General features: G+C 40.3%; 1 protein-coding gene across 15 annotated transcripts in view; it reads right to left on the reverse strand.

Annotated features, from left to right (window-relative positions):
* Window positions 1-26,702, reverse strand: part of col12a1a (collagen, type XII, alpha 1a) — a 195,770-nt gene that overhangs the window by 77,145 nt on the left and 91,923 nt on the right. For all 15 annotated transcript variants that reach the window (XM_073927625.1, XM_073927624.1, XM_073927627.1 and 12 more), the window contains 9 exons: window positions 25,290-25,419; window positions 23,802-23,941; window positions 21,577-21,709; window positions 21,452-21,472; window positions 17,892-18,031; window positions 12,927-13,056; window positions 12,282-12,421; window positions 11,706-11,835; window positions 8,154-8,296 (listed from right to left, as the gene is read on the reverse strand). In XM_073927625.1, the coding sequence (XP_073783726.1) occupies window positions 8,154-8,296; window positions 11,706-11,835; window positions 12,282-12,421; window positions 12,927-13,056; window positions 17,892-18,031; window positions 21,452-21,472; window positions 21,577-21,709; window positions 23,802-23,941; window positions 25,290-25,419 (1,107 nt within the window). The remainder of the gene's footprint in view (window positions 1-8,153; window positions 8,297-11,705; window positions 11,836-12,281; window positions 12,422-12,926; window positions 13,057-17,891; window positions 18,032-21,451; window positions 21,473-21,576; window positions 21,710-23,801; window positions 23,942-25,289; window positions 25,420-26,702) is intronic.

Raw genomic sequence — 26,702 nt, forward strand, 5'->3', positions numbered from 1 at the left:
ACATTCCTTCTATTTTTTCTATCCCTAATAAACCCTCTCTTCCTAGCCGCGACATCTGCCAAAACTTCAACTTGGGTAGATGTCATAGAATGCCATGCCGATACCTTCACCTGTGCTCCTACTGCGGCGGCGCCCACGCTAAGATAATCTGCCAAATCCTAAGAGCTAATAATAAAAAATCAAAAAATTATTTGTCGACTCCTGTGAATATTTCTAACCTTGCTCGGGAACTAAAGTCTCACCCTGACACTAACTTTTCTGATTTTCTCATTGCAGGTCTAACCCACGGATTCCACCCAGGTGTTGCAGCTCTCCCTTCTCTTAATTTAATCTGTCCCAACCTGCAGTCAGCGACCTCCGAACCCGAAACAGTCGATTATCTTATTAAAAAAGAAATCGACAACAAATTTATGATCGGACCTTTTAAGGCTCCTCCATTCAATATTTCACGCATTAGCCCTATTGGTGTCGCAACACGAAAATTTTCCGGCAAAAAACGCCTCATAGTCGACCTTTCGTCCCCACACAATTCCTCTTTCCCTAGCATTAACAGCACGATTCCACTAGAAGAATATACGCTCAACTATCACGACATTGATCAAGCAATCTCTCTCATTAAAATAGCCGGCCACAACGCCTGGCTAGCCAAAGTAGACATCTCTTCTGCCTTTAAAATCATGCCAATCCACCCAGACTTCTGGCACCTTTTTGGCATTTATTGGCGCAACCAATTCTATTTTGCAGTCCGACTAACCTTCGGATGCAAAAGCAGCCCAAAAATATTTGACATGATGTCAGAAGCATTATGCTGGATTCTATCCAATAATTACGGAATTCCATACCTCATCCACCTTCTAGACGATTTTCTCATTATTTCTCCCCCGTCATCTCCTCCAGCCAAACACCTAGCGATCACCCAACAAGTTTTCGCTGATCTCGGAATTCCTCTAGCAGAGGAAAAAACTTCAGGTCCCAGTACTTCAATCGAATTTCTGGGCATTAATCTAGACTCGCACAAATTTCAAGCATCCCTTCCCAAAGAGAAGATCGATCGGATCATTTCTCTATCCCAAATCTTCCTCGAAAAACAGATGTGCACAAAACGAGAACTCCTATCAATTCTTGGCCATCTAAATTTCGCTATGCGCATCATTCCACAGGGCCGCCCCTTTATTTCACACCTCCTTCAACTATCCACCACAGTTCAAGGTTTAGAAGAAATAATTATTCTCTCTAAACCAAGTCGCGACGAACTCTGCTTATGGATCTCTTTCCTTAAGCAATGGAACGGCTGTTCCTTTTTCTATAGCGACTTAACAACTTCCCCCATCGACATTAACCTATACACAGATGCTGCCCCCTCTATTGGTTTCGGCGGCTACTACAAAGGACACTGGTTTGCCTCAACATGGCCACCCCAATTCAATTCCATTCCAAAAGACCAATGTTCTTCAGCCCTATTCGAACTCTACCCCATTGTCGCAGCAGCCATCTTGTGGGGGGACGAATGGTCTACTTTTAGCATTCTCATTCACTGCGATAACGAAGCCACAGTGCATTGCATCAACAAAAGGCGCTCCCACTCCCAAGCACTTATGCCATTTTTAAGACGCCTTATCTGGATTTCTGCTAAAAAACAATTTATCTTGATTGCTGAACATGTACCTGGTTGCAAAAACCAAATTGCTGACTCTCTCTCTCGCTTCTCTCTACAGAAATTCTGGCAACTGGCCCCGGAAGCAGACCCTCACCCAACGCCTGTACCTCCGTATTCAGAAACGATATTGCCATAAACCACCCACTTCATAATCTTCACCAAACTTCTCTATCTCTCATCCTGCAAGCAATAGCTCCTAGAACCCTCAATGCATACCTCACAGCATGGAATTCGTTCAAACAATTCCATATTATACACCAACTTCCTTTTCCTGATTTTTCTCTCCTCTCTATCACTTCCTTTATATCCCACCTTCACACCGCAAATCATCTACAAGCCAGTTCAATAAAGAGCTACCTTAGCGGGATCCAGTTCTTTCACAAATTAATCCATGGGTCTCCTTCCGACGCCATCACAAATTCGCAAACCTCCCTTCTTATCAAGGGTATTCAGAAAAACCACCCCACCAGCCCTGATGCCAGACAACCCATCACACTCAAAATCCTTACCTCATGCATCTACACCCTTCGCAAAGGGTATATTTCCTCCCATACAGCCCGCACCTTAGATGCTATGTTTAATCTAGCATTTTTCGGGTTTCTTAGATGTTCCGAATTAACAGTTACATCTAAATTTAACCCTCTACTCCACCCCACTATCTCAGATCTAGCTTTGCAAGATAAGGAAACCATCTCTTTCCTTATCAAACAAAGCAAAACAGATCAAACCCAGAAAGGACACTCTATCCTCATTTTCGACATACCTTCTCCTACTCGCCCATTCCAAACCCTCCTAGCCTATCTTAATCTAAGAAAATCTCAAGAAGCTAACCCTATGGCCCCGCTTTTTACTGACGACGCTAACCGTCCAGTTTCTCGATTCTGGTTCCAAAAACACATTAAAGAAATTCTTCGCCTATCAGGTTTTTCCCCAGAGCCTTTTTCCAGCCACTCATTCAGGATTGGCGCAGCCACTACAGCAGCCTCTAACGGGCTCTCACACAATCAGATCCAGACCCTTGGTCGCTGGTCTTCTGAAGCTTTTAAATCTTACATACGCCTCAGTAAATACCACCTCAAAGAAGCACAAAAGGCTCTAACCAACCCCCAAGCAACTTCCCACAAGGCTCCAACTCACAAAGGTACCTAATAGAGCCTCAATTCTCGCTAGAGTCATCCTAACCAAACTCAGCAGAAGCCTAATCGTCCAACAATGGCACCCCTACAGGTTTTGCCAAGGACGCCCCTAATGGCCATTACAGTTAGCATTCCAGCAACCTCAATTTGTTATTCAAACTCGGACTTCCACGAGGTCGCTCCGAGCTCCAACTCTCGCAAGAGTTATACAAATCCTCTCTTCCACTCACAGATATCTATGTTTTCCTATCTACACCCTACCCTCAAGCTCTAACCTCCGCAGAGGTCACTCCTATCTACACCCTTCCCTCAAGCTCAAACCTCCGCAGAGGTTACTCCTATCTACACCCTACCCTCAAGCTCAAACCTCCGCAGAGGTCACTCCTATCTACACCCTACCTTCAAGCTCAAACCTCCGCAGAGGTCGCTCCTATCTACACCCTACCCTCAAGCTCAAACCTCCGCAGAGGTCACTCCTATCTACATCCTACCTTCAAGCCCAAACCTCCGCAGAGGTCGCTCCTATCTACACCCTACCCTCAAGCTCTAACCTCCGCAGAGGTCACTCCTATCTACACCCTATCCTCAAGCTCAAACCTCCGCAGAGGTCACTCCTATCTACACCCTACTTTCAAGCTCAAACCTCCGCAGAGGTCGCTCCTATCTACTCCCTACCCTCAAGCTCTAACCTCCGCAGAGGTCACTCCTATCTACACCCTATCCTCAAGCTCAAACCTCCGCAGAGGTCACTCCTATCTATACCCTACCTTCAAACTCAAACCTCCGCAGAGGTCGCTCCTATCTACACCCTACCTTCAAGCTCAAACCTCCGCAGAGGTCACTCCTATCTATACCCTACCTTCAAGCTCAAACCTCCGCAGAGGTCGCTCCTATCTACACCCTACCTTCAAGCTCAAACCTCCGCAGAGGTCGCTCCTATCTACACCCTACCCTCAAGCTCTAACCTCCGCAGAGGTCACTCCTATCTACACCCTATCCTCAAGCTCAAACCTCCGCAGAGGTCACTCCTATCTACACCCTACTTTCAAGCTCAAACCTCCGCAGAGGTCGCTCCTATCTACTCCCTACCCTCAAGCTCTAACCTCCGCAGAGGTCACTCCTATCTACACCCTATCCTCAAGCTCAAACCTCCGCAGAGGTCACTCCTATCTATACCCTACCTTCAAACTCAAACCTCCGCAGAGGTCGCTCCTATCTACACCCTACCTTCAAGCTCAAACCTCCGCAGAGGTCGCTCCTATCTTCAAGCTCAAACCTCCGCAGAGGTCACTCCTATCTATACCCTACCTTCAAGCTCAAACCTCCGCAGAGGTCGCTCCTATCTACACCCTACCTTCAAGCTCAAACCTCCGCAGAGGTCGCTCCTATCTACACCCTACCTTCAAGCTCAAACCTCCGCAGAGGTCGCTCCTATCTACACCCTACCTTCAAGCTCAAACCTCCGCAGAGGTCGCTCCTATCTACTCCCTACCCTCAAGCTCTAACCTCCGCAGAGGTCACTCCTATCTACACCCTACCCTCAAGCTCTAACCTCCGCAGAGGCCGCTCTAAACTCAAACTCTCACAAAGCTCCATCTTTCGTAAGAGCTACTCTCCTCCACTCTCTGCTCCATACCTTCACTCTACTCTGGCCCCCGCAGGGGTCACTTAGAGCTCCAACTCCTACAAGATTCTCTCAAAGTTCTCTTTCACTGCTTCAAACCACCTATTCTCCCCTTCTTCTTAACCCCGAAAACCATGACCCCCGCAGGGGTTCCTTCAAACTCTAACTCCAGCAAGAGTTATTAGAATCCTCTTTTCACCCTTATTAATCCTATCTAATTAATGCCCATGCATTTAACCTCTTTTCTTCTACTATATCCAGCAGCCGGATATAGCTCTAAATTTCCTGCCTTTTGGGGGGTTTTTTCTTCGAATACGCGGCTGCTGTCCCGAGCGATTAATTCTGCATTTTGGGGAGTTCTGAGATCCACCGAGCTCAGGCTCCCTTCTTGCTCTGCCAACGGGAGGAAGCCCCGGGCTCGAGGAGCCCTTGAGCTCGGGGCTCTCTCCCGGGACAGCATGCCAAATAAGCTTTGTAAATCATCAGCTAAGTGTGAACTCTTGAAGTGAAGTTTATTCATAAACTAATTTCGAGAGGATCACGTGCTTATGATTTATCACGTCCAGTCTCGCATTTGCTAATCACTAATCTTCCAATCATACGAGCCCTAAGGCACCATAAATAGTCTAAGTTTCCAGTTCACTTTATCTTCGTTTGGAAGAAACCCCCCTCCTCCCCTATTCTCCTCCTTTACCTGTAATTGGGCGGCACGGCGGTCCAGTGGTTAGCACTGTGAACCACACAGCAAGAATACTGCCGGTCCTAGTTCGATAGGACCGGTGAGTGTTTCTGTGGGGAGTTTGTATGTCCTTCCCGTGTCCGCGTGGGTTTTCCCCGGGCTCTCCGGTTTCCTCCCACCATCCAAAGACATTCAACATACTTAACAATCAAGCTGGTCTAATTCCTTACGTTCCCTTAGCTACAGCGGCAGGGGAGTTCTGAGATCCACCGAGCTCAGGCTCCCTTCTTGCTCTGCCAACGGGAGGAAGCCCCGGGCTCGAGGAGCCCTTGAGCTCGGGGCTCTCTCCCGGGACAGCATGCCAAATAAGCTTTGTAAATCATCAGCTAAGTGTGAACTCTTGAAACTGTTTAACTTTAGATGACTCGTAAAATGAGACGGTTTTCAAAAACCTACTTTAAATCCAGTGGATGACTGATTGCACTTCTGTGCTTTGTGGTGTTTCACCATTCCAAAGGAAAAAGGTAAAAAAAATGCATCGCAAATCAGAGGACACAATTACAGCACTCAAAATGTCTGGGCTAAATCAAGACCTACATCAACTGATTTGGAAAAAACTGGCCACAGTAACGGAAAAGATAAGAAATATACATTAAAGGGGCAGTTCAAACAAACAATGACAGCTCTGTCATCATTTTCCCAGCCTTCTCTTGTTTCAAACCATCATGAGTTTCTTCAGTCAAACCAACACAATCTCACGGCAATTCGTAACTTTTTCATTTAGTGGCTAATTCGTATAAAATTCGTACAATTTAGTATGGTTTGCTTATCCCCCAATGACGGTTAGGGTTAGGGGTGGGATCAGGTGCCACGTCTTCTTTTTAAAATCGTACCATTTCGTACGACTGAACTCGTACGAATTCGTACGAATTAGCCACTAAACTGGCAAAACGTAAAATACTTACGTTTTCTCGTGAGATCAGGCTGGTCAAACACAAGTGAAGATATTTTGAAGAATGCTGGAAACCTCTAACCATTGACTTCCATAGTATTTGCTTTGCATTTCATTCTCCTTCAGCTTAGTCTTTATTTCAGATGTCGCCATGACGGAATGAACCACTAACTATTCTAGCATATGTTTTGCTCAGCAGATGCCCTTTCAGCCGCAACCTAGTACTGGGAGTATTTGTTTTCTTATTATAGAAGTCATTGGTAACACGTTTCTAACACTCATTAAAATACCTTCTTTTGTGTTCAACAAAAGAAAGAACATCATAAAGGTTGATTTTTTTGTATGAACTGTCCCTTTAAAGGGTCACGAAACACCAAAACACATGTTTTGAGCTGTTGACAGTCGTATATGTGTCCCACACTGCTAAAAACACTATTAGGACACCTATATTTCACTAAAAAGTGTAAATTGGTTGTTTTTGCGTTATTTCAAGCAAATTCGTACTTCCGGTTTAAAACGAATTTTTGAAGCTGCGTCACGGCCATGACAAAATAGCGTGTATTCCAGCGTGCAGACTGGACGTCTGTGCCAGATTGTGTCTTATTACGTCTTACAGTGTGCTGCATTAATGCATGAGTAAGGCTTGGTTCAAACCAATCAGCGCGCTCTATTGTGCAACTTCATTAATATTCATTACTGTCAGAGTGTAGACGGCAGAGACGCCACGTTGTGTTGGCAAAACAAGAGTGAAGTGTTGCTTTTATAGTTTGCTGCCATTACATTTTGTTTTAATTTTCTCTCTGTGAGAGCGCAGCTGGCGTCACGTGTGGATTAACAGTGTACGCGACGCTCAACAACAATAACTTACGTGTCTAAGGAGGATTATTGTTTACCTGAAAGCTGTTCTCATCTGCAAACGCTGAGATCCGGATTCGCTTGTAGTCTCCTCTAAATAAAGACGCGGCTCTAGTTGCTGGTGATTGTCCTGTCTCTACAGATTTGGTAAGTGAGCGACCAGTGCTCTTTGTTTATTCTGTTCGTATTTTATTCGTATCAAACAAACTATTGCATCGAGTGTAAACAAGTTAGCACTAACAGTTACAACCAAACTATAACCTCGTGCTGGATTTAGTGACCGGAATAACACACGCGGCTTTCTGACACTACCTGCCGAGTGCATCTAAGTTTCCGGGAAATGCTGAGTTTTTTTCTCTCATTCGCCGTGTGGTATCAAACATTGCATGAAAAATACACGCTTAGAGCAGCTCCTCCAATCAAATATCACATTTGTCGGGAGGGACATGAATGAATTCCCTGAATGAAAGAGCCAAACTGCAGTTAAAGTCCAACATTTAATAATTTGGCAAATAATTCGACTTTTTTCAACACAGTCACATTGTCCGCTGTGGTTGTGTGTTTTGACTCTGAAATTCAGCGCGCCCAAATAGACACTCCCACACCAAGCCTCTTTTCTTCCTCCGACACTCCCCCCTAAACAGAGCTGGACACGCCCACTTTTCTGACTTTTTCCAAAGAAGAGGTGTGAAAACACCCTGCTGAAACGAGGGGGTTTCATGGCCCTTTAAGCAAATATCTGAACCGTGTTTTTCACATAAAACCGGGTTCCCACAGCTGCTTTCTTTACGCAAGAGTCTGACGACGATAAAAGTCATTTATGGATTTTTCAGAGATTAGGCAAAAATCCCTCTTAGTCATTGAAGTTGATGTGAGGCTATACATAACACTAAAGACAAGCATTCATTCATTTATTTTCTTCAGAATAAACCACCAACTATTCCAGCATATATTTTACGCAGTGAATGCCCTTCCAGCCACAACACAGTACTGAAAAAAATCCATACAGTCTGACATTCACACACACACTCATACACTACAGCCAATTTTGTTTACCCAGTTCACTTATTGCGCATGTCTTTGGACTGTGGGAGAACCAAAAACACCCAGAGGAAACCCATGCAAACCCTTGCTCAACCAGGACTCAAACCAGCGTCCTTCTTGCTGTGAGGCGACAGTGCTAACTACAGAGCCACCATGTCGTCTAAAGACAAACATAAAATTGCTGACAGATATTTTGCAGGACTCACCGACTGAGAGGGTCGGATCCCGGAGAGAGGGGCGTAAGCCACGCGGTACTGCTGCACCTGTCCTGAGGCCGGCTCCCAGCGCACGTTCAGGGTGTTTGTGGTGGGGTTGTAAACCTGGATGTTCTTGGCAGGGGTCCGAACCACTGTTTCAGAGATGAGCGGTAAAAAGGGGACAGTAAAAGGGCTGAGTGGCTACAGTTTACAACAGATTTAATATGTACAGGTTTAAAGTTTCATAGTCAGACACTACGGAAATAAACATGTCACACATTTGGTTTTGTTTCAAGTGGTTTTTAAACTTAAAGGGACAGTACACCCAAAAAAGTTTGTGTTTCTTTCTTCTGTTGGACACAAAGGAAGATATTCTGAAGAATGTTGAAAAAAAAACACACTTTTTATTCCTACTATAATTGCCAATGGTGACTTTTTTCCCCAACAGTCATCAGAATATCTTATTTTGTGTTCAACAGAAGAAAGAGGGGAGGCGGGTGGTGAACTATGTCACTTTTGAGTTTATCAAAGGAATTCTGGGAATTATCAGGTTACATTTTGCCTAAAATCAATTGAAAGACTTCATATTTTGATCTTTTGTGCTATTTCAGTTTTATTAATTAGTCAAACACTAAAGTACTGTACAAAACACTACACTTTAATACATTTGGACATTTTTGGGTGATATTCATAGAGATATTCATACATTATTGGGTGAACTCATCCAGAAATCTGATATATATATTGCGATCTATCACACCTCCCTATGGAACTTTTTGAAACTCTACTTTTGTATACTCCAATAATCTTTATTTATTTATAACACCAAATAATCATATTTTTAATCAGTGGCTTGCTTTAATAGTAACTGTGTACAACTTTCATTAACTGAGATTAGCTGATCACAGTTTTTAAACAAAACCAACACGTTCGTCAATGTGGGAACCACAGCACTGCCGATGATGGGAATGAAACCAGCACTGGTGGAAAAACAATGACACCAACAACAACAAATAAATAAATAAATAAAGGGGCTTTCATGTTCTTGCACCTCCCTGGGTTTTCCATTTGGTGAGATAGATTGTTCGTAGGTCTCGCACCAGCATCCCCAGTCATTACAGCCCATAAAGAAGGCTCATTAAGCCCAGACTGGAGTCACATTTATGGGGTTGCCAGCACATCGGCATTCCCCCCTCAGTGATCAATCCAATAAAGCTGACTTAATCTCTGGGCAAAACCTCTCCGACTCTATTTATAGATTGAAAGCACAGCATTTTTAATGGGAAAGCCAGAAAACTGCACTTTGTGCTTTGTGGAGTGGGGAAAAAGGGGTTTCTGTCATTGGGGTTTAGATGATGGATGAGCATGGGAGATTTTTAACCTTCTACTGATGCTAAAATAAGATGAGGCTGCGTCTGGGCCTGTGCGAAATTCAATTTCGATTTCGGCCTCCAATGGCGATGAAAAAATATTCATCAAGATAAAATTATTACGTCAAAGTCCATATTTGTTCCTCCGTAAAGTGCCGTTTAACATGAAAACCAGTGGCTTTTACAAGATGGAACGTGCTTCAGTTATTGAAGTGTATTCGACTTATTCACGTTTTTAAAAATGCGAGAGAAATTTTGTCCTGTTCTGGTCACTCAGCCTCAGCCTTACACAATAAATGAATATAAAGAGTTCAGAATTAAAAGGCACACGTGAGTATAAATCAGCTCTTAAAGTGACAGTGCTATATTTCTAAAACTTTAATAAGAAACAAAACAAGTTTAATTCTTTTTCATTTGCATATTATTTATTCACTTTAATTGTTTTATTTTTTCTAAAATTGAGAACTGTTTTCTTAGTTTGTTTTGTACTTTGTAATATATATTAGGGCTTTCAAAGTTAATGTGTAAATAATGTGAATTCATCTGGTACCTGATCAGAATGCAGCACCAATTGGAAATGGTAGAGACTGAGAAAGGTACTAACTGCAAAATCATATACATAAAAATGTATGATGGCACTGTCAACAAGAAAAAAGTTTTCGATATTTATTGTCGATGTGAATAGCCAAGTGCTTCATTGCGATTTAGCCAAAATTTCCATTTCAGTGCGTCCATATAAAGCATTGTGTATCACCTGACACTGTTTTTATGCAGTTTCAAAATGCAACATTATATTCATTTAGAACAGATCAAATGTGTGATTAATTTGCCATTAATCTCGAGCTAGATTAATATACTTATGGCATAGAACTTGTAATTGATTGACACTCCTAATATATAAATATATATATATAAATATATATATATATATATATATATATATATATATATATATATATATATATATATATATATATATATTCATACCTGTTTTGTCATCACTTTAGACATTACGCTAGAAAACTATTAAAAACTTATAGCTCTAAATTGACGTTGATGAAATTAGCAATGATTTCTGCTGTTCTGATGTCAGCTGCGGATGTAAATGAATGGCGGAAGAAAGTAATTTGTTTTACTTTTTTATATTCATAAGTATGCAGTCGAACTGTTATATAAAAGCAATATCACAATCGTAGCAATGCGATATGGCTGTATATTATCACTGGTGAGACGCCTCCCACCATATATATATTTTACATTTACATTTACATTTAGTCATTTAGCAGACGCTTTTATCCAAAGTGACTTACAAATGAGGACAAGGAAGCAATTTTTACAACTATAAGAGCAACAATGAATAAGTGCTATAGGCAAGTTTCAGGTCTGTAAAGTCTAAGAAGGAAAGTATTAGTAGTATTAGTATTTTTTTTTTTTTTTTTGGTACAGTTAGTGTGATATCCAAAGAGGCAATTGCAGATTAGGAAGTGAAGTGGAGACTAAATAGTTGAGTTTTTAGTCGTTTCTTGAAAGTAGCGAGTGACTCTGCTGTTCTGATGCAGTTAGGGAGTTCATTCCACCAACTAGGCAGATTGAGCGTGAGCGTGAGCGAAAGTGATTTCTTCCCTCTTTGGGATGGAACCACGAGGCGACGTTCATTCACAGAACGCAAGTTTCTGGAGGGCACATAGATCTGCAGAAGTGAGAGCAGATAATAAGGAGCAAGGCCAGAAGTCACTTTGTAGGCAAACATCAGAGCTTTGAATTTGATGCGAGCAGCAACTGGCAGCCAGTGCAAACGGATGAGCAGCAGAGTGAAATGTGCTCTTTTAGGTTCATTGAAGACCACTCGTGCTGCTGCGTTCTGGAGCAGTTGAAGAGGCTTGATAAAGTTAGCTGGGAGCCCAGCTAGTAGAGAGTTGCAGTAATCCAGTTTGGAGAGAACAAGAGCTTGAACAAGGAGTTGAGCTGATATATATATATATATATATATATATATATATATATATATATATATATATATATATATACACATATACACACACATACACATACATATACATACATACATATATATATATATATATATATATATATATATATATATATATATATATATATATATATATATATTTGGGGTATCAATCAATTACAGTTTTCCCATAATCGTGCAGCTCTAACCATATGAACTCACGTGTTTTTCCGGTCTCCGACATGCGCTTGCCCTCTCCAGGAGCGTAGACTGGCACCACCGTCACTCTGTACTGAGTGTCAGATTGCAGGTTCTTCAGAACGGTGCTGGTGGTGCTTCCAGGAACCTGGACCTGAGATGACATTAAAATAACAAAATAAAAGTCTAATCTTTTCTTTTGCAAATGTCATAGTCTCAACGTGTTGCAATTTGCTATGAAAGTATATATTTGTCAATAAAAAACCCGCCGCCATGAGAGTTTTGTGCCAAAATAATGAACAAAATTTGCAAAGCATAAACAAAACTTTCTGGAATGATGATTTGACATTTTGTTTTTTAGAAAAAAAGAAAAAAGAAAGAATAAAAGAACAAAGCTCATCAGGAGAAAATCTAACACTTCTTCATTTTCAGAGTGTTTTGTGATGGTGTGTGTTTTAATGATTTCTGGAAAAGTTACACCCATTTACATCAAGCTACAGTCATTTTTTTGGCACAAACAAATACATTTTCCACCCAAAAATGTGTTTCACGGTTAAATTGACTGGTAATATAGTGATATAACAGAGCTTCAGGACGTACCATGTCCTCTGCGCCCCCTGCGACGGGCTGGTAGTAGATCCTGTACTGGCGAACGCTTCCCTCCGCCGGCTCCCAGCGCACATTCAGAGTGCTAACTGTGGGGTCAGTGACCTGAAGATTCCTGACACTGCCCAGCGGCACTATGGGAACACACACACACACACACACACACACACACACACACACACACACACACACACACACACACACACACACACACACACAAACACACACACACACAATTAACTATATTCAGGTCTTAATTTACTCATTAACACACACAACCTGACAAACACCTTGTCACTTATCCAGGTTTTAGGAACAACCAATAATAACTTGACTTTTAGTGGATCATTTGGTATCAGAAGTGGCTTATATGAAAGACAAAGGCCTCTAGATTACACTTATTTTATCAAAAAATAAACATAATCATTCTTTGATTTTTAATGAGTTCATCAGGACAGTAAGGTTTAATCTGCTTCATTGATTTATGCTAAGCTAAGCTAAAAGTGCTCCTGCCAAACCCAGACATCGTCTGAATGGATTCAAAAATGTTAAAACTTAGGAACAGTTGAACTCTTGATAGTGGTAAAATGAGCCTGTTTCCCCAAAAATGGAGTGTTCCTATGCTGTAAATTCACATACATGTCTTTCCTTGGCCAGAAATGTCTCTGGCCTCTCCGCTGGCGTAGACCGCAGCAACAGTGATGGAGTAAGGAGTGTCTGGAGTCAGTTTCTGCAGGATCACTGTGTTTTTCTTTCCTCCGACCTGCGTCTGTGACAAAGACAATAAAAGAGTCAAATATAAGCTCCCTTGCTGATCATTCACCAGTTTATCTGGAAGTTACAAATTTGTCATCTTTGACTCATTGGATAGAGCAATTCGCGAATGTTTTATGCAATATTGCAGTTTTGCGCGAGTCTAACTTGCACCTTTGTATAGAACCATAGCTAATGAATTATTTACTTAATATGGTATTTACAATTAACTACTAGATACACAACAAAATTGCAAAACATAAATAGGTTTGCTAAATTTTCTAAATTCTGAGGGGGAAAAAGTCTTTGAAACGCTATTTTAAAATTAAGATTTAGGGCTCTATTTTGACGGTCCATGCACAGAGCGCAAAACGCAGGGCGCAAACGCTTTCAGGGCGTGTCAGAACGCATTTTTGCTAATTTAAGGACGGGAAAATTCACTTTGCACCATGGCCCATGGTCTAAAAGGGTTGAGTTTATTTTCTTAATGAACTATAGGTGTGTTTTGAGAATAAACCAATTAGAGTCTCATCTCCCATTCCCTTTAAGAGCCAGCTGCGTCACGCCAAGAGCGCATCCGCTATTTACAGGACGTAAAGTAAGTCTAAGTGGAAAAACTGAGCATTTCACAAGCAAACAGTTAACAGTTAACAGAAAACTGTTAAACAGAGCATTTACTGCGTGAAAATGAGAGATAATCGATCTACTTTCACTTTCGCTCTTGGATAGGGAAACCTTTAAGCACAGACATCAATTAGTCTATAAATAATTAATTTCGTTTGTTAAGCGCAAATATTCGTTTCAAAACTATTTCTAAATTCAGTTCTCATTTCCAGCAAACGAATAAATGAACAATAATAATGAAGTGTGCTCAAAAACCTGAGTTGTATCCTAAAACACATGCTGTGCCCCATATGGTCTAAAACCTGAAAGGTGGACAAATCTAAGCTTGTTTTTAATAAAACAAATATAAATATGGATATAATAAATAATACTGCTAATAATAATAACATTATACAAAAGCAAATTGTTATGAATGAAGTAAAAAATTCTTCCGAGATGAAGAAGGCAAAAAAAAACAGTGGTTTTCATATTTATGTAGGCTAGAAAATAATATGTTTTGTAATATTTTAATCCTTTATATTTATATTCTATATCTATTCTTATTATATCCTATATATATCCTTAATATTTAAATTTTTTCATATGTAAAGATATTTGCCTATTGCTCTCTTGAGTGTATTAAGCAGTGTGTAAGCGAGGCGCAACTCTGCGCCGGAGTTCAGACCGGGTTAGTTTTGGTCTAATTAAAAATCTATTATAGTTTCTCAAAATAGCAACGCGCCAGCAGTGCGCCTCAGAACGCCTTGCTTTTTAGACCAGAACGCCTATGGGCGCACAAATGAGCGCTAAAGCATTTGCTATTTAAACAGCGTAGCGCAACGCCTCAAAACGACTCTTGCACCAAGCTGAAACTACCAAAAGACTATTGCACCGCGCCTTGCGCCACATTGCGCCAGGTGTATGATAGGACCCTTAAAGTCAAACTTGCAAGAAAAGTATTAGTCTAAAATTGTACCTAACTCACAATTCTGATTTGAACGTTAGAATCAGCTCCATCTGACTGACATTCTCCCTCTGTATGTGTCATCATAGGGGGAAAGCCCCACCCATTAGTGACAGTCTCTTTCTCATTAGCTTAGACAGCCCTAAGTGAGAAGCAGCTGTCCGTCATTAGAGTTTTCCTCTTTTGCACAGTGGAATTTCTTACATTAGGCTCAATTTTTAAGTGTTTTCAAATCTGTTTTTAAAAGTTTCCATGAAATGAAAATAAAGTTTTTCAGATGTTAGCATGAGTATTGTTTGTTTTTAGGATTTCTATAAGCTAGTGGGCACCAAAATCCGAGTTTAGGAGATGATATAAACATGTAAAGCGTATAGTTTGTCACTTTCGGATCTACGGTTTTATTCACGTCACCACCTCATACTTCAGTTTCTCGTCAAATCGTGACCAATCAAACGCTCTCTAGTGTCTGACATGCCCCGCCCCCTTTAAGGCACTTTATATTTGATGCGCTTGAGCTCAACCGCTCTCATTGGAAGAGCATGATAAAAACTAAATGCTATTGGCTGTTTTTTAAGGGGAGGAGCTACATTATGCTCCACCCTCTCTTTGTGTTTTGACTGGGAACGTCAAAGATCGAATAAAAATGCACATTTCACAGCACTTCACGGGACCTTTAAGATATATCCCTTTACAATGGCTTTTAAGTGATTTCTTAGATTTTCTTTTACCTTTCATTATAATAGTTGTTGTCTTTATTCTTTCTTTTTTTTAATCTTTGCATCTCTGCATGTGCTTCTTCGTATGCGCTATAGAAAAGTGTAATATTATTACAACGTTAATGTATTTACGAACATGAATCAATAATAAGCACTCCATGTACAGAATAGTGCTTGTTAAAATTAGTTAACGCACTGTGAGTTAATGAACTAACTTTATTTCTATTAACCACCACTAACAAAGATAAATAAACACTGTAATAAACGTTTTGTTCATGATTGGTTCATGTTAGTAAATGCATTAACTAATGAACCTTATTGTAAAGTGTTACCAAAAGTGTAATATTATTACAACATTAATGCATTTACTAACATGAATCAATAATAAGCACTCCATGTACAGAATAGTGCTTGTTAAAATTAGTCAACGCACTGTGAGTTACTGAACTAACTTTATTTCTATTAACTACCACTAACAAAGATAAATAAACACTGTAATAAACGTATTGTTCGTTATTTGTTCATGTTAGTAAATACATCACTATCATTAACTAATACCACCTTATTGTGAACTGTTTTTCGTTATTTAGTTCACCCCGATTTGGGAGAATACTTGCGTCGGTCACAGATATAGAGCTTTCGTAAACCCGGAAAGGTTCCTTTAAATAATCTTAGCCAATCTTCAGCACATCACAAATATGACTGCAGATAGGAATGTTTTTCAGTGAAGCGAACCACTGTGCAGTTTTATGCTGTTATTCCTGTCGCCAGCGTAAATCTGCCTTCATGATGAGGAAAACAGGGGCTGGAAGATGACTTTAGGACAGAAAAACAACACCTCTGCGCTCATACCAGGAGAACATGGAAAATAATAAGACGATGGTTGATCCTGGAGGCAAAAACAACCCAAAGTAGCTCCAGATCTGTTGGATTGACAGTGGTTTTGGGAAAAGTGGGAATCTAGGAGAGCAGCTGAACCTTTACTCTCCATTCACTCGTTGCTGTTTGAGTTATTAGTTGTTAAGAAGATATTTTGAAGAAAGCTGGAAACCTGTAGCCATTAAACCTCATACTTTTTTTTGCTCTGCTGAATTGACATGGGTTTTAGGGAAAAGTGGGAATCTAAGAGAGCGGCTAAACCTGAAGAATCACATGCCACCTCACCTGTACTCCACACAGCTGTGTTTATTCCATTAAAAATACAGGAGTAAAATGTGACATTATTGCTGGATTATTTTCCATCAGACTATATTAAATTGCAGTTTATTCCAATTGTGCTGATTTGATCTTATTTCTATTATTATACTTTTTAAAAGAGTTGAAAGAAGGGATAGTTCATCCCATTTTGTTATCATTTACTTTCCATTTACACTCGTCGGCCACTTTATTAGGTACACCTGTCAAACTGCTTGTTAATGCCAATTTCTAATCAGCCAATCACATGGCAGCAACTCAATGCATTTAGGCATGTAGACATGATCGAGAGGATCTGCTGCGGTTCAAACCGAGCATTAGAATGGGAAAGAAAGGGGATTTTAGTGACTTTGAAAGTGGCATGGTTGTTGGTGCCAGACGGGCTGGTTTGAGTATTTCAGAAACTGCTGATCAACTGGGATTTTCACACACAACCATCTCTAGGGTTTACAGAGAATGGTCTGAAAAAGAGAAAATATCCAGTGAGCGGCAGTTCTTTGGGCGCAAATGCCATGTTGATGCCAGAGGTCAGAGGAGAATAGCCAGACTGGTTCCAGCTGATAGAAAGGCAACAGTAACTCAATCTTTTTATGACCACAGTGTACCCATCTACTGATAGCTACTTCCAGCAGGATAACGCACCATGTCATAAAGCACAAATCTTCTCAGACTGATTTCTTGAACATGGCAATGAGTTCACTGTACTCAAATGGCCTCCACAATCACCAGATCTCAATCCAATAGAGCACCTTTGGGATGTGGTGGAACAGGAAATTCGCATCATGGATGTGCAGTCGACAAATCTGCAGCAGCTGTGTGATGCTATCATGTCAATACGGAGCAAAATATCTGAGGTAAATTTCCAGTAGCTTGTTAATTATATGCCACGAAGGATTAAAAAAGTTCTCTGGGGTCCAACCCAGTACTCGTAAAGTGTACCTAATAAAGTGGCCGGTGAGTGTACATGTTTCTTTTTCAGCTATTAGTTGTTGAAGACAACTGCAAACCTTTAGCCATTGACGTTCATATTTTCCTACTATGGAAGACAATGTTTACAGGTTTTCAGCTTTATTCAATATATCATCTTTTGCGTTTTTTTATAATCACATGAGGGTAAATAAATGAGTACATTTTCATTTTTGAACTATCCTTTTAATGTTATTTCATTAATTATAATAGTATTTTCTTTGACTATTTATTACTTAAAGTTAATTATTGCATCTCAGATCAATGTTTTGAGTCTAATCAAGCTTTATTCTGCGGCTGAATGTACTTTATCCTTTATATGAGACATGAGCTGTTAGTGGTCGGGAGTGATTAATTTAATTTACTGTAATACTGTCAAGATAACATGAATATTAAAATGTTATTTACCGACTGTGATCGTCCTCCAGTAAGCGGTACGTAGGTGATTTTGTAGTTCTGAACTCGTCCAGGCGCGTGGTCCCACTTAGTCGTGAGGGAGGTGGTGGTCTCGTCGAACACCTGGAGGTTTTGAGGAGGACCACTGGGAGCTGCAGGACAAAAAAAAATAAATCAACATCTCAGTTTTTTATTCTAATAAATTATTATACTCAAGAGTATTAGAGTTTTTGTCTTGTTTCTATTCCAAACATTTAAAAACTCTTAAATCAAGGAGCATTTTTTTAGACAAGTAAAACGTAAGGCATGATGTCAAAATAACATCAAATTGACATTGACAAGCACAGGTCAAAAATGCTAATTGTTTTTGAGTCAAAACACTGATGCCCATTTGTCACCGACTCGGTCCCAGTCACTCCCCTCGCTGGCCAGCAGAGGCCACCATCTCCGGACTTCTAAGCATTACATCATCCACTTACACTGATCCAGCACACCTGAACTGAATCCCGTTAATGACCCACATACCCTTTATAAGCTGCACTCAAACACTCAGTCTTTGCGAAGCCTTGTTCAGCCCCGGCCAGCATTACTGAGCGTTATATCCTGCCTGATCTCCTGTGTATTACTCCAGCCCGTTTCTGACTCTGCTCTGCCTTCTGACTGCCCACGACCCAAGCCTGATACACGGACTCTGATACTCGCTGCCTGCCCTTGATCCAAGCCTGATACACGGACTCTGAATCACGCCGCCTGCCTCTGACCCATGCCTGGTAAATCACTCTGTGTCTGTCAGCCGCCAGCCTTAAGACCTTTATTACTATTGTTGTTGTGTGTTCGCACCTTTGTGCGTGTTGATTGTTTGAGTGAAAGTGTGACTAATAAATACTGCATAATGGATCCCTCCGTGTCAGTCTCCCCGTTACACCATTTGACATCCACACACTAATGGCCTTTTGACCATCAAAATAACAATACAAAACGTATTATAATAAAAACAGTATTTTACCCTTGTGAAAGCTTCAGTTCCAAAAGACAAATATATACGGTAACACTTTACAATAAGGTTAATGCATTTACTAACATGAACTAATCATGAACAACACATGTACAGCATTTATTAATCATAATTGAACATTTACTAATGAATTATTAACATCCAAGTCCATGCTTGTTAACATTAGTTAATGCACCATGAGTTAACATGAACTAACAATGAACTACTGTATTTTCATTAACTAACGTTAACTAATATGAACAAATACAGTAATAGATGTATTGTTCATTGTTTGTTCATGTTAGTAAATGCATTAATTAGCGTTAACTAATGAACCTTATTGTAAAGTGTGACCTTACATACTGTATAATTTTCTACAATGTTTGTAATCGACATTGATGCCAAAATAACATCAAATTGCCATCAAACATTAGTGTGAAACAACACACCAAAATCACTGTGTCACAATCACCAGCGAACTAGCCTGTTCAGATCGCTGGAGAACTAAAATATGCCCCTTTAATGAACTACAACTCCCAGAAGTATTTGCACGCACACACCAGTTCCTGATTCCTCCTGATTACACACACAGCTGGAGGCTCATGAGGGATTGTTCAAATTTAATTTGTTTAGCCTTGCCATGTTTTTGAACCTTGCCTCGTTTATTGCTTTCCGTTGTCCTGCCGCCTGTCACAAACATTTGCCAGTACTTTGACTACACTTTTGGATGTACTGCATGATCCTGTTTGACCATTGCCTGCCTGACGATTCGGTTTAATCGGTTTAAACTCTGTTGTCCCTGATTCATTACAATGCCAATGCTAGATGGGAATTTGACATTTTGACATCAAGGTTGTGAAATTGATTCCTTTTTTTTGACTTAAGTCGTCAAAATGAAGCAAGTTTTTTTTCTCAAAACAAGCAAGATAATCTAGCAGTGCGTTGATTAAAATGATCGTATTTCAAACCAAAAACAAGATTGTTTTACTTACCCCATTTGCAGATTATTTGCTTGTTTTAAATGTGACCTATTATGCCAACCCTATTTAGGCTTTGATCCAAACTGTGGCATTTTTGTGACTGTCGCTTTAAATTCACATGAGTATTTAATTAAAGACTGATGCTTTCAGTCCTTTTTTCAAAAGTGGGCAGAGTTACAAATGCCCATGTGACAGATTAAACACAGAATTAACGTTATTCATTCATTAATTTTCCTTTGGCTTAGTCGCTTTATGCATCAGGGGTTGCCACAGGGGAATGAACCACAAACTTATCCAGCATATGTTTTACACAACAAATGTCCTTCCAACTGCTACCCAGTACTGGGAAACAGTCATACACACTCATTCACACACACATGCACACACACACACTCATACACTACAGCCAATTTAGTTTATTCAATTCACCTATAGCGAATGTGTTTGGACTGTGGCGGAAACCACAGCACCAAGGAAACCCACGCAAACACAGGGAGAACATGCAAACTCCACAGAGAAACGTCAACTGACCCAGCCGGGACTCGAACCAGAAACCTTCTTGCTGTGAGGCAACAGTGCTAACCACTGAGCCACCATGCCACTCTAGAACTAACGTTATCTCTGTGGAAAACCTGAAAATGTCAGAATAATAATATCCTAATACTCTACATTTCAAGAGTTCACATTTAGATAATGCTTGACGATTTAAGCAAGTTTGGCATGCTATCCCGGGAGAGAACCCTGAGCTCGGAGATAGATGAGCCCAAGGCTCCCACCTGGTCAATAAGCAGTAGGAGTGATATGAGATCAGGTAGTTCTCGAAAACTTCCCAAATAGACAGCTAACTGCGCTAGCTTGTAGTAAGTGCTTCTGACTTTAACTTTCGTTGCATGGAAAACCCACGCGAACACATGGAGAACATGCAAACTCCGCACAGAGAGTGTCGGTTGGCTCAGCTAGTATTTGAACCAACGACCTCCTTGCTGTGGGGCAACAGTGCTAGCCACTGAGGCATCGTGTCGCCCGAACTTAGATATGAGGAGGAGGGAGAAGGGACGGATGGGGGGTGGGGGGTGGCGGTGGGGCATTCCCAAACGAACATGAGAAATGAAGTTTAGGCTGGATATTTATATTGGATTTAGAATGATCCGATTGGCTAGTTAGTGATTAGTGATGGTGATCAGCTGTAGTCAATCCTATCACGTGCTCCTCTCGAAATTAGTTTAAGAAACTTCACTTATAATCCTCTCAGTCGCTAACATTATCTTCAGCATGTACGGAGTAAAAACTCATTTAAAGTGTTTCTGTTTTTATCAAGTCTGATTATATAAAATAAAATGAATACATGTTTACAGTTATACTATGGTTATATGGTTACATTCCCAAGTTATATCGTTATATTCCAAAACTGCTGCCCTTATAAAAGTGTTTTTGCATAATAGGCCCCCCTTAAGGAATTTTTATTTAATTTATTTATTGCTTATTTCTGAAAACAAAACAATATTTTATACTTGTCTAAAAACTGCGTCATGATTAAAGAATCTTTGAATATTTGGACTAGAAACTAGACAGAAACTCAGAAAGTTTTTTGTACTCACGTGGTGTAGCAAGCTTGGCCACTGCAGTCAGGAGGATACAGAGAGACAACAAAGGGAGAGAAAGTTAGTCAAATTCATAGAAGAACTGTAAATAAGAGCATTATTTATACAGTGTAATTTCATACAAGTGCGTTCAGTGCCCAGCAGATCCTCGCTCTCAGACTCATCAGGGTAAATGGCAGTGACCGAAACATCATAAGGTGTGTCTGGCTCCAGGTCCACCAGATCATATGTAGTGTCTTCACTACTCAGGATATCCTGAAGAAGAGAAAATGAATTAAATACACAATGTATACATCAACCAAACATCCACCTCACAGCCGAATGTTACCATTTACCAGTACTGAGATACACACATGCAAGTACAATTGCTAGATATTAACAAACACAGACTGAGATGCGTTTCCTGAACAATGACGTAACTTGCGGCTGAACTATCATAGTATGATGCATCGCTTGGGAAAAGAACGATTTAGTGAGAAGTGTTTCCCAAAACTCTAGTAACTTATTGTTGCAGATCCATTGTTTGAACCACATTAGTTATAATTAGGCCCACACGGAATCTGCGCGCACAGAATTCCGCAGATTTTCAACATAATTCCGCAGATTTCTGCACGTTTTTAGCCCATTATTAATTCTGTTTATTTACTTGAGTAAATGTGTAAATCTGAATTTATTCAGTTTTTATTCAGTAATTTATTACTTTTTATTTAATATATTAAGGTTTTAGTTATGATACTCCGCTGGATACTCCCAAAATAATTCCGCAGAAATCCGCAGATTTTTACCAAAGTTCTCCGCAGAAATAGCAAAAAACATCCGCAGATTCCGTCTGGCCCTGGTTATAATGTAAAACGCCCATAATGGCGCTCTAAACAGGGCGGAGCAGCTTAAAATCCTTTTAAAGCAAATTACACCTAAGAGAGATGATTAAATATTAAGTCATTCCAAGTTTAAATGCTGGAATGTTCGAAATGAACAGGGCTCAGTGGGATAACTGGGAATAGAACACAACCAACACACTATGCTTCTAACTACAGCTCTAGCTGTAGTTGCCAGCGTAGAAGTTTGCGATGCAGTTTGTGAATTTTCATTGGAATGACGGATTTGGGAAATGCCAAATCAACGAACTATGTTTGTAATGACGGTATTTGCCACCTGGCAAACAATGGTTTTCGAAAAACGCACTGCTTATCAGTTCACTCAAAGATAAAATCCTGTCATTTACTCATCTTCTACTTGTTCCAAACCGGTTTAAATTTGTGTCTTCTGTTGAACACAAAGGAAGAACTTCTAGAACTTCTATATTCAGCTGCTTAGACACAAACTATACATAGAAATAAACATGAACGGAATTGGAACTGGAAGACATGCTGGATTGCTGGGAATGTTAAAGAATGCTGAAGAATGCTTGGGAAGAAAAGCGCCATTGTCTTCCTTACTATCTTTTATTCCTACTATGGATGACAACATTCTGTAGAACATATAGTTTTCTGTTCGTTTAGATTCACTCGAGTGTGAATAATTGAAGAGGAATTTTTGCATTTTTAAGTGAACTAAGCCATGAACATATTGTTTATACCATCTATAAATCTAACAATCAGGATATTCCTGGAAATATATTGAAATCCTAAATAAATTAATTTATTAGGAATTATATTAAAAGTCAAGTTCTTAGCATGTCTTAGTGAATCAGACTAGAGGTCTGCATCCCCGTGGCTGTCCCGCAGGACCCGACCGGATTTCTACGGCGCGGGAATAAATTTCCGAATAAAGCGCGAGAGCGGTCGGTAATGGGTTTAATTTGGGACGGGAGCGGTCCGTCTAGCAATATCCCAAGCGAGCATGCGTATGTATGTGTGTAAATGAAATAGCGCGATGCTGTGTTTAGCTTGTTTGTTGCTGTGTGTGTATGTGTGTGTGTGCGCACGCGCGAATGAGAGGTGCGTGTGTGCTTGCGCGAATGAGAGAGAGAGATTTGCCTGTGTGTGTGCTTGGTGCTTATGTGTGTGTGTTTGTGCGTGTTAGTGAGCGAATGAGAGAGAGAGCTTTGTCTATGTGTGTGTGCTTGGTGCTTATGTGTGTGTGTGTTTATACAGACAGCTTGTTATAGGCTGTCTGGACTCTGTATAGCTGGGTGGTTTTCAGTTTTGTTCTCCCCCCCCACTCTTTAGCGGGATCGGGTGCGGCGGGTAGAAAACGGGGCGGGTTGGGCAGCGGGACAACAAATGCTGAATGTAAGCGGGAGCGATCGTGTTTGGGCTAAAACCTGGCGGGTGCGGGCAGGAATGGGATTCAAAATTTAGTCCCGCGCAGATCTCTAAATCAGACCTGAGGTTCAGTCTCTTACATTTTGAAACTCGGTCGTTCCTTTCTTTTTCCAGCCAATACGGTAGAGGGAGACATCAGGAGCGCCGTGCTCCCAGTGAACCCTAAAACTGGTCTGGGTCACCATCGAGAACCTCAAGTTCTGCGGGGCAGGAACCACATCTAAAAGAGAAATTGATTTACAAAATCATCCAACATGTAGAAATCCAAAGCTTATCACAATCAAAGTCAGCTTTATAGTCAAATGTGCCACATCAGACGCAGGGTGCATACAAATAACAAAAACACCACAAGATGAATGTAAACATACTATAAATGCAAATAATTTTCTGAGAAATTAACTGCTCAACAGTGCTCAGTATAATTCAGCGCACCCCATTTTAAAAATTAATATTTCTATCCATTTCTCAATGATGATAGATCATAAATGTTGGTGCATTCGAACAAAACTGATTTATTCAATGGATATACTTATTAAAATAATATTTTAGTCACCAAACATCTTTAGAAATAGAAGGATAACACAATTAAATTCGAGCTAATGATTGAAAAAAAAATTTTTCAACAAAATTTTATGCATTTTTTTCTCTATTAATTTTTTTTCTAACATGTACATTTGGCTGTACTAATTTTAGACCATTACCATTAATTATTTTCTTAGATTAGCTCCAGATTTGGCTTCAGTACTGACTAATCTAATGTATATGCACAAATATAAGATTGTAAAGCATCCTATAGACCAGGGATCACCAAACTTGTTCCTGGAGGTCCGGGCTGCGTCCGAAACCACATACTTCCATACTATATAGTACGCTAAAATCAGTATGCGAGCTGAGTAGTATGTCCGAATTCATAGAATTCGAAAAACAGTAGGCGAGAAGTACCCGGATGACTTACTACTTCCGGCGAGATTCTGGAGTGCGCATCCCATGCTCGCTGCGCTATCCTATGATGCCCCGCGAGAGAATTCATGAATAGGAGTAAAGCGACACAAACTATGCAGGTTCGACACGTGACTATATCAAAATGGCAGATGTAGTACGTCTAAACTTCATTCATACTTTTCACTTTCATACTGTATAAAATGTACTTTTCTAACGGCCGAGAAGTACGTTTAAATACAAATGCAGTACCTACTGAGTAGTAGGCGGTTTCGGACGCAGCCCCGGTGTCCTGCAGATTTTAGCTCCAACCCTAATTAAACCCACCTGAACAAGCTAATCAAGGTCTTACTAGGTATAATTGAAACACCCAGGCAGTTGTGTTGAGGCAAGTTGGAGCTAAACCCAGACCTCCAGGAATGAGATAGGTGGCCCCTGCTATAGACAATATTAATTTAAAATGAGAGATTTGTGAGGGGTGTACTCATATATGTTGAGCACTGTATGTACAAATAAAGGCGCATAGCAAGTGTGCAATGCAACGAAACCTTGATTATTAAAGAGCTATTTTTACAGTATATAATACTAATATGAGGTATTGTCAATGCAAGAGGCTTGAGGAAGATTACCTGTAATGGCCTGGTTAAGCATGGGGTTTCCAGTGCCCGAATCATAAACCGGAGTCACAGCCACATCATATTCAGTCTGGGAGATGAGATTATCCAGGCCTCTAGATGTTACATCTCCGTCAACTTCAAGCTGAATTCAATACACAGAAACAGGAGGTCAAGGATTGGCTGGTAAACCTCAGCAGATAACAAGATTATAAAAGAGAATCTGTTACTGATTCCAAATTACATGATGAAAAATGTATCAGATAAACAATTTGGATAACATAATAGCCCCTTTCACACAGTGATACCGGTAAATATCCGGAAAATTTCCGGAACGACTTTACCGGTATATTCAAAAAAGCGCTGTTCACACAGGCGAGGACATAACAGAAATTTTCCGGAAAAGAGCGTTCACACATCCATTCCAAAATACCGGTAAATTCTGACATCATTTACCACAAATGAGCTTTAAACGGCTGCGCTTGTATTTGTAAACATTTGACTAAATTACAAACTCTGTGGATGATCAATATTGTGAACAACTTTCGCAGGATCACTTTCGCATGTCGAGATGTTCATAATATGTGCGTGTGCAGGCGCTCACAGGCTGTTTCACAAGCACACGCAAAGCTTGAAGGTAAACAAACAACGGCTTATCATAAGCATCTCATCGATGATTATTTTCACAGTTGGCATTAAGAAGAACATATAAACATGATCTGACTAACTTCTAGCAGCTAAATGTGTCTGGAAAAATATTCAAAGGCTTTTATTCTCACAAGCCGCGCGGACGTAAATGCGTCTGACTGTTGTGATTGGCTAAAGCAGACGTTTCACGTCAGCACATTCTAGACGTGCACGCGCTTATTACGGCAATCTTCCATCTGCATTCACACAGCGCAGCATTCCGGTAAATTGCCGGTAATGTTACAACTTCTCTTTCCGGAAAATAGCCAGAACGAATTTACCGGTATTTTCAAAAAGGACCTGTTCACACATACAACCTGGCAATTTTCCGGAAAGGTCTGTATGTGTGAAAGGGGCTAATATCACCCTTATTCTTAACGTATGAGCGGGTGCAGCCATTGGACTCTTTTTGGCTCGAGACTTCCAGTCTCATTCACTTCCATTGATTTTAAGGCATTAAAAACAGATCGTTATGCTCATACAATCTGATGTTTTCTAATTGCACTATTCTATTTTTTATGTATAGTCATGTATCTATAATCTACAATTGTCACGATCACCAGAGATCAAAACTCCATGGATCGCTGGAATACACTCACAATCACTTACGGACTATTTTTGGACTACAACTACATACATGCACTCCGCTCACTCACACATGTTATTTCTAGTCCTATATAGCAAGTCCAGAGAAAGTTGTGTACACCATGATTTTATACATAAGATTCACTTTAAATTGTG

The sequence above is a fragment of the Danio rerio genome, chromosome 17 (assembly GCF_049306965.1).
Source record: "Danio rerio strain Tuebingen ecotype United States chromosome 17, GRCz12tu, whole genome shotgun sequence".
In the NCBI taxonomy this organism is placed as follows: Eukaryota; Metazoa; Chordata; class Actinopteri; order Cypriniformes; family Danionidae; genus Danio; species Danio rerio.